The following is a 16,420-nucleotide window of genomic DNA, read 5'->3' as shown; positions in this document are numbered from 1 at the left end:
GCTCCCATAGTTATGCATTGTCTGGAAAATAAACATTCATTCAATGATTTAAAGGTCTGTGCCATACAACAAATTTTGCCACACTGGCGGGGGGGAGGTATTAATAAAAAGTTGATGCAAGCTGAACAAAAATGGATACACTATCTAGATACCCTACATCCCAAGGGATTAAATGCAGAACAAGAACTGAATGTGTTTCTGTAATATATCATGGAGATGCTTACGTCATTTGATTGACGTCTGTGTTGATTGGCTGCCCTGCTCTTTTTAAGTTGACAGCGGGCGGCAAGATGGTCTCTGTTCCTGTGGAATTCAAGTTAGTCGAGACGAGAGTCGTCCTGAAGAAGGTTGGAGTATGCTCGACCAACATTAGATAAGTGATGAGACTATGTTAACTGAAACTTACCAAGGTTTTTTGTTTATATAGGATGTTATAAAGCGCGTATTGAATGTCAGCGCGAATTGTGGAAGTCAAGTGCCCTTTAAATATTGGCGGGAAGTTTGAATATCATCAGCTCCTGAAGAAGCTATCTAGCGAAACATTGGCCGGGTGTCGAGCTGATACTTTTTGCTGTGTTGCTGAAATTTTTGGGATTACAGAGAGTTTAAAAAATCTATATACATATAAAAATTGAAAAATATTGATTTAAAAAGAATAGAAAAATAACATTGCAAATGAACTTGCACCGCAGATGATTAAAAGACCGGACAGCTTCCGTTTACAAATGAGCAGGGAAGCACGTCATCAGGCTTGCTGATGCAGTATAGATACATGTTGAAATATTGTGTGTAGTTTTGAGTAGTGTCGAGCAAGTGAAAAAACGTTTTGGCATTTTTTCCTTTTTTTTGGATATATCTATGATGGCCATGGGAGTAGCCAATAAGGGTAACCTGCACGGATTGATAGTTACAACCCTACTCACAGTGAAATGACTGCATCAGGCTTCTAAGGTAGCACTGGGGTAACCTGCATGAAGCGGCAGCTATGACCTCAACAGCCATAGTAAAACTGTAACAAAAACATATCTGGCTGTCATGAATGAACTGGGATAACTCGCATAGTTGGCAGCTATGAGCCTAGCAGCAATGGGTATGACTGCATTGAGCTTCTAAGGGTGGAACTGGGGTAACCTGCAAGAGTTGGAGAAGATCAGAAAGCCTAAAATGGTCAACCAGTAGAGGACATGAAGGACAGTATCTTAACAGATTTTGGCCATGCTTGGGACCGACATGGAAAGTCATAATAAATGACAACAGATAATGACAAAAATAGTCCATCTAGTCTGCCCAGTTGAGATTCATCCAATAAGGGTAAATGTATATATAAAATCCTTTATGCAACCCAACAACCAGTTCCCTCTTCACCAAGTCTTTTACCTGTCCTCCCACAGATGAGATATAGTTATGGCCTCCAGCACCTCCGGTAGTAGGTCATTTCAGGCCTTGCCATCCTCAAAATTTACTTCTTACAAAACCTATACCCAGGTCCCCCCTTCCATTTTATTATCAAGTATTGCAATACTCCCCACAGCCACCAAGGTCAATGATCCTGTGGCAAAAAAAAAAAAAAGTAACCTCCCTGTGCTGAAAGAAGTTTGTGTTTTAACCCTGGTCCTCCCATGCAGGCCATCCCAGCCTTTTCAGAAGCACCACCGGAGTATATGATTGTAACCAGGTTTTGCTTGCAGGTTGCCCCACTGACTTCTTGGAAGCATTAAAGCAGTCGTACCAATGCTGCCGCTCCTCGTAGGTTACCCCATTGCTTCCTTAACATCTTCTTGAAGAATGTGGCATGTGGCAGGACAGGTGGAGATTCGGCACTGGGTTGAATATACGCATTATATTATATGTTTATCCAACCAAAGTGGAAGAACCTCAACTGGGCAGACCTGATGGGCCAATCTGATCTTTCTCTGCCATCATTACTGTGTCACTCAGATTTCAGTTGGTAAGGAGTAAATTATAGAACGTACTTAAACTAAAATGGGTCATATTCCATCAGGCAGTAAAGTTCAAAATCTCCCTTATACCAAGCCAGATGTTAATGCCAAAGCCATGCCTGCTCTTCTGAGCCTTATTTACTGTATTTGACATCAGCTGTCCCGGGAATATTCCATAACTGTTGCAGGCAAACACCATGCAAGAAAGCTGCTTCACACCATCTCTATCACAACTTGAACCGTAGAAAATTGATCATCATTAATTGCCTTCTGCAGCATTTCCCCCCCCCCCCAAAAAAACCTTCCTTAAAAATGTAATTTATGGTAAGAAAATAATAATAATAATGTTTGTGTTTCTCAGCCCTCTATAGAATCTGTTCCAAATTTTTGATGACCTCCAGTTAGGATTAAATAAAGAGATCTTGCTACCCAGATTTCTGAGCTCCTGCATGGCTCTTACTCTACCTCAGATACAGCACACAAAGTAAATTTGGCCTCATCACCCATCTGGAGACTTTTGATTATAATAAATATGTAATTACACCTGATAGCTCTACTCTGATGTCATCTGTCTGGATAAATAATTGACATCATTTCATCTAAAACAGTTATTTTACTGTGGTTTAAAAAAAAAAAAAGTCTGCCAAGAAATAATCCCATAAATCTGATGCTATCCATGGGTACACAATATACAGCAGTAAACTGTGTGTGAAATCTAATCTTCCCAGCTGATGCATTGAAAGTATTGAAGAACACAGACAGTCCTGCCTGCTGGATACACAATTTCTGATGAACAATCACAGTCTCTCATAGCGATCTGGTTGCAATGCACTTGCCTGGCCCTCCGAGCAGCAGAAACATAAGCTTCTGCCTAAGGTCCTACCTAGGGGCGGCAGACCCAGAGAGAAATCCTGCTGTGCCATCCAGAATGCCCTTCCATCTGCTGGAGGCAGAGAATACTGGCTTTCTCTTTGCTGCACCAACTCTAAGTGGCAATGTCCACGAAGGAAAACTATGTGCTCTGCCTCTATCTGCTGGTAGGGTGACATAACCCACTTCCCTGGACTGGTGTAGCAGGATGAAATGGAAATAGATTTTTACTGCCCCCCCCCAACCCCCCCAACCATTCATTTTACAAGCAAACCTGGTGTTCTAATCCATAACATGGATGCATCATTTTATGAAGGAACACAAACTTCCCTATATCTACCCACAAACACCTTCTATTGGGCATATATCCTATCTGCCCCACCCCAACATTTTCAAGCTCATGCACTAGAACTACCACCACGGCAAACATTTAAATGCATGTGACAAATAATCTCTCAAAAGCATGGCTACATTTCAAAATGTAGCCATGTTAATCCTAGAGAATTTAGAGATATCAGATCTTCATTTGCCTCCTTTGATTATGAGTCTGTGGTAGAATGAAAACCTTATCCATAACGGATGAGATTGCACCTATTAAACGTGCCTGCTAAATCTGTGTTCAACCTCTTTGCTCTCAAGTTTGTACGTGATGATATAGCGCCTATTGTTACCCCCATTGCTAATTTATCAATGCAAGAGGGTGAGATACCTTTGTCCCTGAAATGCGTATCTATTCATACAATTTTAAAGAACAAGCTTGCTTCTTCAATTCCTGCCAACTTCCACCCTATATCCTCCCTATTAGAGCAACTAAATCAATTAGAAAAACATATGCTTTTTGATGGTCTGCAATTCAGTGCCATAAAAACTTGAGCACCAAAGGTTTACTGCATTCCACCTTTGACACAATGCAGTGTGGTTCTGAGGATGGTAGCAGTTATCTTCTCGTCGTCTTAGACATTTCTTCAGCTTTCAAAATCCTGAACCACGCCACACTTTTAAGCCCAGTTACATGAGATTGGGATAATAATTGTCTGCAACAAGTCAATACTAAGCAACGAGGCTCCCTCCCGGCATGGACTGAACCACTGTGGTTCCCCAAGGGTTGGAGCTTTCAACAACTCTCTTTAATATTTATCTTGCCCTCTCTGTAAAATTACTCACTGGTTTAGGAGTCTGCATTAAAATCTACGCAGATGATAGACAGCTTTTCATTCCGGTTCATTTTTCAAGGCAGCATACTCTGACATTCACCCTGATTTCTCTGACTACAATAAAGCAATAGCTATCTCATAATAGATCATTTAACATTAATAAAAACAAGCTAATCATCTTGGATAGATCCCCGGTGGTCAACTCACCTGATCAATTGCTATTTGAAGGTTGCAAACTACAAATTGTTCAAAAAGTCTGTAATTTAGGAATCATTTTTGAAAACATTTCAATGTTGGCTCATATTCAAAACGTAACTAGGGCCAGCATGTTTAAACTCCACATCATAAGACATTTGAAACCTTTGTCGTCAATTTCTGACTTTTGATCTGTTCTCCAGGCTCTAAGCCCTAATGGGACTTGATTATTGCAATTCTCTATATTTTGGGCTGCCAGCTAACTCTATTAGATCATTACAAATTATTCAGAACTCTGCTGCACATATATTGTCAGGCACTGACTGCATTAACATATTACTCCTATCCTACAGTCTCTCCCCACTAGTTGCCAATACAGTGGAGAGTAAAATATTAAATTGCTGCCATAATTCATAAAGCCCTTAATATGCCAGATGTTACCATATTAAATTCCTCTTTACATATATATCATCCTGGCAGATCTTTACAGTCTGCCAATAAAGGTCTACTTGAAGCTCTTTCGGTTCATCTCGCACATCGTAGAGAGGCCCAAATCAGAGCCTTTTCTATAGCGGGCTCAATATTTTGGAACTCCTTTCTGGAATAGCTACGCCTGACGTTATCGCAAAAACAGTATAACAAAACAACTGAATACTTATTTTTTAATCTGACATACGAGATGACTCAGCATAGCAAGAACGGTCTAGCATACGAGCTGGTAGTGCCGTGTTTTGTATGGAATTTTCTCAATATTATTTGATTAGCCTAGTCAGTTGTATTGTTTTTTTGTTTGTTTTTATTGATTACGCATGTAACTTTGTAACCTGCCATGAACGTAGGATATGAGGAGATATTGATTTTAAAAATAAATAAATGAGGCCTTCTAGCATGTAACAAACAAAAAAAAGTGTCCTATAGCTCAATTACTTGTATACAACATATCTCCATTACTTTTACAGCATACAATCTGTGTTCAACACTACAGCGTAAATGTAATCAGTTCTACTCTGTAAGCCTTTGCACTTTCAGTTATTATGTATTCCAGGCATACAATGTTTGTACTCGTCACTTTTTCTGAGATCCTTATATGACTCATCACATAAGAAAAATCCCTGAATAAAAGCTATCACTCTGCCTTCAATTAAAGTCATAACTATAAAGATAAATGCACATATACATACTGTTCATAACACACAGTTTCTAACTTGTGGAAGATTCATGCAGCCTGTTTTTCAAAACATTTCCCTCCATTTTGTGCCAATGGACAAATTATTTTGCGAACAGCCACCATTACCCTACTAACAACTACTGCAACAGTTTTAGAAATAGAATACAGCGTTGCCAAGCACTTCTTCTATATCTATTGTACTGTTCTTGTCAGAATGGATAACAAGGTGTGCAGCTGAATTCACAGATTTGAAGGAATCTGGCAGGAGCTGCAATGTGAATGCTTCTGCTTTAGCCTGAAACTGAACCAAGCCTTAATAAGCAAAGCAAAGATATGTGATCTGGATGGACCTTCCTGAGCGTGACCCCTTACCTCTTTCAACCTGTCCAGCTCATTCTGCAGTGCTTGCTTGGAGATTTCCACCTCGATGATCTGCTGTCGAAGTGCCTCATTCTCATCTTCTGCTCGTGCTCGCTTCTCTTCTACATTCTCCAGCTCGTGGTGTAGTCTGACAGATACGTCTTTTGCTACCTGTCAATGACACCACAGATGACACCAGTGAAACAAGTTCTCCGTATCATCACTCTTCATATGTCCATTTAAATACTGTAGGGATTCACAGAAATTTTCAAAACGAGAATTTTTTTTCTGTAGCTATAGTTTTATGTGGGGCATTTTAAATAAATCTATTAAGAAAAATTCATTAAAAAAAAAAACCTACCACCATTACAGCAAGACTGAGTTAGATTTAATAAAGAAAGCTAAATAAACTGAGTGTTTTCTTTCTCTCCCACCCAAAATACATCCTTTGATTTATAGACTTATCACAATTAAGAGGAGAGGAAGAACATTTGTTTTGCAAGAATCAATCAGGGTATTAGATAAACAAGGGAGTAACCCAGCCCTTAACAACAGATTAAGTGCTGTCCCCTTGTAGGACATTACCAAACTAATATTAATAAACACACCAAATACATTTTAATCACTTACATTAGATTCAGCATCTGTACTCCCTTAGAAACCTTAACAACTCAATAATACTAAGATGCAGTCAGTAGTCCAACGGCGAGATGGGGGCCTTCCAGTCTCTTGCACAGAGTGCCACATGTATCATTATCTACCAGCTGGTGAGAGGTTGTATGCATGTGCTCAGTGCAAAGAACTCCAGAACTCCTGTCTCTCAGAGAACGAGTCCCATCTCTGGAGGCTAGAGTAGCAGATCTGGAGGAGCTGAGGCAGGCGGAGAGATTTGCAGAAGAGACCTTTAGAGACATAGTAAAGTCCCAAATTCCAAAGCAGCAGAACCTGTGCTGCCTTGGAGAAGAAAGGCCACCTGGAAGGAGAATGTCACCTTGGTATAACAGGACATGATCAGGTAACTAGGCAGTGCTGGGGAGGACCACTGTTGTAATATATGTAGATACCAATTACAAAGGAAAGTGCATAAGGGAGGCACTGGAAGTCAAATAAATAAATAAAGTTAGACTTTAAAGTAGAAAGTTGAAATCCAGAACTGGGTAGAAGTCTGAGAAATGCTCCCTGTTCCTTGTGCAGGACCCCAGAGGCAGGCAAGGCAGAGGTCCAGAATCTTAATGCATGGATATGATAATGCAGGGAAAAGAATTTTAGATTTGTTAGGAAATGGGGAACATTCTGGGGAAGGGGAAGCCTATTCTGAAAGAAAGGGCTCCATCTTAACCAGGGTGGAACCAGACTGCTGATGTGAACATTTAAAAAAGAAATAGAGCAGCTTTTAAACTAGAACAGTTGCTCAGCAGTACATGATGCAGAGGGTGGTTTCTTCGAAAAATACTAACAAAACAGGGAAATTAAGAGAATCTCAACAGCGAGCTTCCAATAAAGGAAGAATAGCCCAGGTGCCTTTAAGTAAAGAGCAGATTGAGTTAAAAGATTCCAAATTATCCCAGTCAACTGCAAGGAAGGTAGTATGTATAAACAAACACAATTTAAAATGTTTATATGCAAATATCAGTATAAAAAATAAAATGGGAGAGTTAGCACTGAATGAAGAGGTTAATATAATTGGCATCTCAGAGACCTGATGGAAGAAGGATAACTTATCGGTCAGCATGATACCAGGTTACAAATTACATTGCAATGATAGCACATATGAAACTGGGAAGGGGGGCTCTATATATTAAGGATGGCATAGAATCAATCAGGATAAAGATCCTACAGGAGATTAAATGCATTGTGGAATCTGCATGGATAGAAATATCATGTGTGACAGGGAAGAGTATAGCAGTGGGGGCATACTACTGAGGATCTGGCCAGAATGAACAGACAATGAAACACTAACAGAGATTAGGGAAGTTAAAGATGGCAGCACAGTAACAATGGGTGATTTCAAATACCCCATTAATTGAAGTGTCACATCAGAACATGCTAGTGAGGTAAAGTTTCTAGATGAAATAAATGATGGCTTCATGGAGCAGCTGGAACTGACAAGAGGTGGAAGCTATTTTAGACCTCATTAGAGGTGGAATGCAGAATTTTGTGTGAGAGTTAACTGTAGTGGGGCCATGTAGCAACAGTGATCATAACACAATCAAATCTGACTTAAAAACTGTAGGGAAGACATTAAGGAAAACTATTGCTCCAACATTTAACTTTCAAAAGGCAGACTGTTAAAATGAGGAAAACAGAAAAAAAAGGTGCAGCTAAAAAGGTTAAGAGTTTACATCAGGCGTAGACCCTTTAAAAATACAGTCTTAGAAGGCCAGACCAGATGTATTCCAAACAAGAAAACAGTGGAAAAGACCAAATGACTGCAAGCATAGTTAAAAGGCAAGGTGAAAGAGGATATTATAGCCAAAAGCATTTCTTTCAAAAAATGGTAAAAGATCCAAATGAAGAAAATAGGAAAAAGCATAAGTACTGACAAGTTAAATGCAAAATATTGATACGGTAGGCAAAAAGAGAATTTGAAAAGAAGCTGGTCAAAGAGGCAAAAATGCATAATAAAAACTTCTTTTCAAATATATCCAAAGCAGGAAGCCTGTGAGAGTCAGTTGAACCATTAGAGGATCAATGGGTGAAAAAGGCACTTAGGGAAGACAAAACCATAGCTGAAAGACTAAATGAATTCTTTGCTTCATGTTTACGGGGGATGATGTGGGGGCAATACCTGTGCCGGAAGTGGTATGTAATGGTGATGATTTAGAGGAAATGAAAAATTATGGTAAATTTGGATGATGTAATAGGGCAAATGCAAACTAAAGAGTAGCAAATCATCTGTACCAGATGGCATACACCCCAAAGTTCTGAAATAACTCAAAAATGAAACTGCAGAACTATTACTAGTAATATGTAACTTATTAAAATTGTTTATTGTACCTGGAGATTGCCATTACAGTGGTCACTCTCCAATCTTTAATAAGAGCTCCAGGGGTTATCCTGAAAACTATAGACTAGAAAGCCTGACGTCAATGCCAGGAAAAATCATAGAAACTACTCTAAACAAAATTGAGCGTATAGACAGACATGGTTTAATGGGACACAGCCAACATGGATTTACCCAAGGAGAGTCTTGCCTCACCAGACAGCTACATTTTTTTTTTTAAGAGATTAATAAATATATGGATAACAGTGAGCCAGTGGATACAGTGCATTTGGATCTTCAGAAAGCATTTGAAAAAATCCTTCCGAGAGACGCCTGAAAAAATTAGAGTCATCAAATAGGAGGCAATGCCCTATTAAGGCTTTCAAACTGTGGCTTTCAAATTGTGCCCCTGGGTTATGTACTGGGACTAATGTTTTTAAACATTTATAAATTATCTTTATCTGGAAAAGGGAACAATGAGTGAGGTGATCAATTTTGCAGATGATGCTCAATTATTCTGCATTATGAAATCACAAGCGGAATGCAAGAAATTGCAGGAGGACCTTAACAGACTGGGAGACTGGACACCCAAATGGCAGATGAAATGTAATTGAGACAAGTGCAAAGTAATGCAGATAGGGAAAAGTAATCCAAACTGTTAGGTTCCATACTAGCAGTCACCACTCAGGAAAAGGATGTAGGCATCATTGAGTACAATACACTGAAATCCTCAGCTCAGTGTGCGGTGGCAGTCAAGAATGCATACAATGTTAGAAATTATTAGGAAAGAAATGGAGAATAAAACAGAGAATATCATAATATCTCTGTAGCACTCCATTGTGTGACTGCAATTCTAGCCACATCATCTCAAAAAAGATCTAGTTGCAATGGAAAATGATAAAGAGAATGGAACAGTTCCCCTATGAGGAAAGGTTAAAGAAGTTAAGGTTCTTCAGCTTGGAGAAGAGAGGGTTAAGGGGAGATATGATAAAGGTCCATAGAATCATGAGTGGAGTGGAACAGGTAAATACATAGCTGTTTACTCTTTCAAGAAAAAAAAAAGACTAGGGGACACGCCATGAAGTTACTAAGCAACACATCTAAAACAAATCTGAGAAGATACTTCTTCAATCACCACACAATGAAACTCTGGAATTCATTGTCAGAGGATGTGGTAAACATAGCTGGGTTTAAAAACATTTTGGACAAGTTCCTGGAAGTAAAGACCATAAACTATTATTAACCAGGTAGACTTGAGGGAAGCCACTGCTTACCCTGGGTATTAAGGAACAAGAAATCTATCTATTTGGGATCCTGCCATATACCTATGACCTGGACTGGACATTGTTAGAAACAGGATACTGGGCTTGATGGATTCTTGGTCTGACCCAAGATGGCAGTTTTTATAACCAAAATTGTCTTGAAAGTCCAGACACTCAGCAACTAAGAAAAGAGCTCCAAATTTAACACTGGTTTTCAAATCTGTAGGATAGCAAATTGCTCTCTTGTTGTTTGAGATACTTTAACATAGTGTTCACACAAATCTTTTTCCACAATGGATCCTGAACTTATTTTAGGAGAAATTTAAACATATCACAAGCTAAGAGCAACTTTCAAACACAGTTGAAAATGCACCAACTAAAGAAAGTTGTATGCAGATGTCCTGCTGTGTATACAACATAAAAGGGATGACCTTAAGAATTATCTTGTGTATACCACAGAATAAACAGTGAACCATCAGCAATCCCAGAGGTAAGCAGGCAACTGAACTAGGAACAAGCACAGGCGGAGAGTAAAATAAGCAACAATACAGCAGTCTGGTGCACTAGGTCTTGCTGTGTGCATAGGCAGGAAGGACTGGTTTGGTTTCTAAAGATCCTTCATGTTTCTCTGTTCGTTAGCACTGCAGTATACTCCAGCACCACCACCTGCAGTACTAATGCTTAATGATTGCACCAGAAAATGTAGGTCACACACTGAAAACTCAGCTACAATCAAAACCAGAAACACAGCACAGTACTGTATAACACAACAGGAACATTTGTCAAAGTGCTGTCGGTATGTGTCAGAATTCAGCAGGCTGCTTGAAATACAAGATGAGGACACCAAAATATGACTCTTTTTTCCCCCCCTGAATCCTGACCATGTGCAGCAAGGTCTTGTACTACAGAAATAACCAGTCAGTTAGACATATCTTTTGCATGTAATATGAAACAAAGAATGACAGCGGATAAAGCTCACAAAACCCGTCTAAGCTGCCCCATTTTCCTTCCTTGTTACAATACTGCAGACCCTATCTGATATCTGGCAACACCCTCGATTCCCTGCAATTTAGGATGTCCCACCCAGGCTTTCCTGAATTTCAATATTGGGAGGCTATTCCAAGCATCAAACACTCGTTCTGTGAAGAAATATTTCCTTATCTTACTCCTGATTCTACCCCATTCATTCAATCCATAGCTAAAATGTCTTTTCTTTTGTATAATGCTCGCCTCTTGTTTATATCTATCTAAAAGTCTCGTCTTTAGGATATATGGACTTAAGACCCCTTAAGCATCACTTCACAAATCTTCTCGTGCAAGCTCTGCAATATCTCGGCTGCCATCCTCTGATCCATTGCTAATCTGCTCATAGCCTTTAGATGAAGCACTCCAGAACTGGACTAGACTCCAGATGAGGTCTCTTATACAGAGCCATTATCACCACCTGTTCTGCTAGTTACATCCTCACCATCATCATCTTGTCACATTATAACACACTACTGAGATTACCAGATATGGTCACCCTCTGATCCCGCTCTTGTTTGGTTCATAGCAGTACCTTGTCCCCCCCCATCATAGTTCTCTTTGGTTTCTGCACCACAAATATGATTGCATTTTTCTTGTATTAAATCTTTGGGCGCAATTCACCCAAACTTGAGATCTGCGCCGTTGGAACACACTTCCTGACTTTTTAAAATCAACTCAGGGTTTACTTGGCTTTAGAAAATCATTGAAAACCTATCTTTTTAATGAGGCTTATGTGAGCATTTAGTATCGTCATTCTGGTCAAAGGATGGTCTAGCGGAGCATAGATACCGTTTCTAGTCTCGGGTACATTGCCTGATTTGATGTGATTTGATGTTTTAATTGATGTTATTGTGTTTGGTATTGTTTGGTAATAATTATGTATGTGCTTGTATTCTTGCTATTTATAAATAAATAGAAATCTGGAAATCTTAACAGTTAAAAATTGTTCAGTGAGTTTAGTGAATCAAGATAAAACAGCAGCGAGGGTAGGCAATTAATCTGGCTAAGGTCAGCCAGATAAATAGTCACAGATAATTCAGCAGGCACTGCCAATTAGTTGCTCTGCTGAATTTAGCCCGTTAAAAGTCTTAGTTAGCTGGATAATCTTAGCCATTTAACTTTAGGACTGTTCTCCAGCACAATCAGACTTAGCTGGATAAGTTACCTAACCTAGCCATGTCCTGGAATGCCTCCGGCTATACAGTCAGCTGAATAAATCAGAGATGCTCGGTGAAAGGAAACACAAACCCTGTGGTTTATTAGGCTAAGTCCTGAACGTAGCTGGACAAGCCATTTCAATATTGAACCTATAATGTGTCAAAAATTGTCTTGTATATTTAAGAAAATCATGAGAGCACTCTTTGCAAGTCTTTTTAGATTGCCCCCCCTGCTCAGAATACAATAATAAATAAGCATCTTCATAATATATATGAATCCTCATTGTTTCTTTTCCAATATGCAGTCCCTCTCATACCAGACTAACATCTGGAAGTGCTCCGATTGTGTTGATAGCATGGTGTACACACAAAGTAAGGGCAAGAAACAAGAATGCTAACCATACTTTAGGACTCACACTGCCTTACTTAAATCTAGTTAAAATCATTTATATGGCCAAGCTCCAAAAGAAACAGAGAAAAAAAAAGAGATAAAAATACAACTGTTTCATTTCTAGTGCCAAAAATCCTTAACTGTAGAAGGAAATAATATTATGATGAACCTCCTCAATGGAACATTCTTTAACCAGTTTTCAATCCACAATAGTACACTGCCTCCTATCACATGACTTCTTCATTTACCAATGAGGGACTTGTCAAATGTCTTCTGAAAATCCAATTACACTACATCCATTGGCTCACCATTATCCATGTGTTTAACACCTTCAAAAAAAAAATGTAGCAAATTTGTGAGGCAAGATTTCTCTTGTGTAAATCCGTGCTGGCTGTGTCCCATTAACCACATCTTTCTATATGTTGAGTGATTTTGTTCTTTAAAACAGTTTCCATGGTTTATCCCGGCACTAAAGTCAGACTCACTAATCACCAATCTATAGTTTCCCAGATGACCCCTAGAGCTCTTTTTAAAGATCGGGGTTACAGTGGCCACCCTCCAGTCTTCACGTATGATGGATTATTCTAAAGATAGGTTACAAATTACCAGTAACAGATCTGAAATTTCATTTTTGAGTTCTTCAGAACTCTAGGGTGTATACCATCTGGTCCCAGTGATTTGCTACTCTGTTTTGTCCATCTGCCTTATTACTTTGTCCAGCTTCACAGAGATTTGTATAAGCTCTTTTGAATCATCACCACTGAAAGCAGTTTCCGGCACAAGTATTGTCCCAACAACCTCTTCAGTAAACACCAAGGAAAGAATTAATTCAGTCTTTCCATGATGACTTTAATTTTCCCTATATGCCCCTTTAATTCCTTGATCATCTAACAGTTCAACTGACTCCCTCATAGGCTTCCACTTTGGAAATATTTTTTTTTTTTTAAGTTTTTGTTATGAGTTTTTGCCTCAGAGGCCAGCTTCTTTTCAAATTCTCTTTAAGCCCACCTTATCAATGTTTTAAATCTAACTTGCCAATGCTTATGCTTTTCTTATTTTCCTCAGGTAGACCTTTTTTCCAATTTTTTAAAGTTCTTATGGATAAAATATTCACAATTAGCAAGAGATGAAACCTTTGTTCCTGGTGAGATGACTCAGATGGCATCCACTGTATCATAGACATCAGGTTTTACCTGATTTGGATACTAGAATGCTCCAGTTCCTGCAGGATGGCCCACACAGGTACCTCACATCAGGGAGGTAGTTCTGGCATATACTCCACAGTAGAGTGTATAATGTTGCATGTAGCGGTCTATAAGCGTGAACATACATATGCTGTCTCCTTTATAGCACATTTATGTAACTGCTGTGTCCATTTGGTGCAAGCAAATTTGGCTGGCTTGTCACATAGACCCACTGATTGACAGCATGCCCTTCAAGATGCATGCATGTGTAAAGCTTACTCTATGCTTATGGCCAGGGACACAAGAACACTTAGACTCAGTAAAAAGTATAATGTATTTTTATTAATCAATATAAGTGTTCTCGGGAGGTACTGGGTGCCCTTAGTCTTACAAACTGACCAGCATCTCATTGGATACAGGAAGTGACCCTTGTTTTATAGATAACATTCAAATACAGGAAAAGGATAGAAGGTTCTAGAGACTTGCATGACTGCCCAAAGGATCATTTACATAAGTTGTCATGTCAACTGCATGATAAGATTATCCCTAACTAACCCTGATTGGCTTCCCAGGAGGTGTGGCCCATTTCCCATGACTTTCTTTGTTCTGTTAAACTCTTACTGGTCAAGGCAATCAACACTGTCTGTAGCTATGTTGATTACAAACTCCTGAGAATAGTGCCTGAAGCTCCCCTGTGGTTTCTTCTTTGTGACCCTATGAATAGACATCACCTGTCTGGTGCCAGCTTGCCTGCCTCTACAGATATCCATGCTCAGAAAGTCACTCAGTCCATTCAGCCCAGGCAGGCCAAAGACACGCAGAGGCTTCTGGGGATTTCCTTCTCCATGTTGGTTTTCTGTTCAGGCATACTTCTCACATGTCATGATAGGTGACAGTTATGCATGCTTCTAAGGGGGGGGGGGAAGAGATTGGAGAGAGGGATTGTCATTCAGTGCCAAACTCGCTCATGTTTTGAGGCATTACGAGCTTTCCTTTCAATCTCTGCTACACACACACAAACATCAATGGCTACAGGGTTGGCAATTTTTGTAAAGTTTTGCTACCTTTCCAAAGTCCTTTGCTGCTTCACTTTACTCTTCACCACTCCCTTCCTCCACCTGCTCACATGGTATTACATAGTAGTATTAAAGATGATTAGGTGTGATTTAATGACATGTTTAAGAACTTGCTCCTCTATATGTGTGTGTCTCTCTCTCTTGTGCAGCCACAGCAAATGGCACCAGAAGCAATTCAAGTAGCAGGAGAATGAAGGAAGAGGTTATAGCTTGTCTATTTCCAGACAACAAAATAACTTTACATACTTATTTTATTTCTGGAGTATGGCATCAGCTCATGGATGGCAGGTTATGTGTTATGCTATCTATGGCCAAACAGCAATGAATGGGAAACAGTAAGTTGTGGTGTTGTATGTGTGGTGTGAAGGAGAGCTGGGAGTGATATACATGTACATTACCTTGCATGATCGACATTTAATGGTCTGTAGAAGTACTTTATGTTACTATAAATAGCCAGAATCACTGAGTCATGTTTGCTGCAGGCTTTTGATAAGGCATTCACCTGCTCGCTGCCAGAGTTGATACTGAGTGCTGGCAAACAAGCAGAACAAAGCCAAAAACCCTCCACAGAAGCTGAGGAGGAGGAAGCCAGCAGCACTAGCCTGAAGGAGACACCAAAGGTAGCACAGCAAAGCCAAATGTAGATAACAATCCCACCCCACCCCCGCTGAGAGCAAATACCTCAGCAGAGGAAACACCCCTACTGGAGTCCAGAAGACGATAGAAACTTCTTTATCCCCAACTGAGGCCGGAGTGGAGGGAGGAGGAGGAGGATGCATCTTCCATCCCGATTAGGGTCTCGAAGGCAGCAGCAGGCCCACAAACAGAAGTTTCAGCAGGTTGAGGGGAGAGAGGAAGAGAGTGACGGAACTAGGCAACGTGCAAAGACTGATGGGTTGGGGGGGATAAAGATTGAGAGCTGCGATTGGGGGGGGGGGGCAATGGAGGAGAGAAAAATGGCACCTGGATAGAGTGGGGATTAGAACAGAGCGAGTGGGCTGCTCCGGGATGGGACTAGAAGTGGAGGAGGAGAGTAAGATGGCTGCATCTGGGGTGGGAGATATGGCTGGTCAGGCGATGTAAGAGAGCGAGGACTGCACTGGGTTCTGGAATACAGGAGGAGTGAAGGAACTGCACAGGAATTTTATTTATTTATTTATTTATTTATTTTATATACCGACATTCAATCGAGATATCACATCGGTTTCCAGATAACTAAACGAATAGGGCTAGATCGGCCCTATTTTACATTATAACATGGTAACAATTATAACAATTATAACAGAATTATAACAGAAATACATGGAACAATAGATTATAGTATATAACATATGTACATAAATGACTTGTTGATAAAAATAATTTAGGATTAAGGATAGCAGGGAGGGTTGGGAGGAGGGAGGAAGGGAGTGTCAGGGAGGGATGAAAGGGGGGAGAGATGCCTGTGTAGGGGGTGAGGTGTGTTGCGTTCGGGCAGGTTAAGGGTCAGGTGGGAAGGCTTTTAAGAACAGGAATGGGAGGTGTGTACTAGTCAAGGGAGAAAGGACTCGCCACCAGCCTCCCTTCTCCTTGCCAGCTAAGTCCTGAAGGATTTTTCAAACACCTGGTATTGCTGTATGACAACACAGTCTGTCATCTAATCTCCCTACCATTC

At 40.0% G+C, this 16,420-nt stretch overlaps 1 protein-coding gene across 2 annotated transcripts in view; it reads right to left on the bottom strand.

The window, feature by feature from the left end:
• Positions 1-16,420, bottom strand: part of MTCL1 (microtubule crosslinking factor 1) — a 375,130-nt gene that overhangs the window by 281,945 nt on the left and 76,765 nt on the right. For both annotated transcript variants that reach the window (XM_029591011.1, XM_029591012.1), the window contains exon 3: positions 5,700-5,858. In XM_029591011.1, the coding sequence (XP_029446871.1) occupies positions 5,700-5,858 (159 nt within the window). The remainder of the gene's footprint in view (positions 1-5,699; positions 5,859-16,420) is intronic.

The sequence above is a fragment of the Rhinatrema bivittatum genome, chromosome 2, assembly GCF_901001135.1.
Source record: "Rhinatrema bivittatum chromosome 2, aRhiBiv1.1, whole genome shotgun sequence".
In the NCBI taxonomy this organism is placed as follows: domain Eukaryota; kingdom Metazoa; phylum Chordata; class Amphibia; order Gymnophiona; family Rhinatrematidae; genus Rhinatrema; species Rhinatrema bivittatum.
This window is presented reverse-complemented; position numbering and strand designations above follow the sequence as displayed.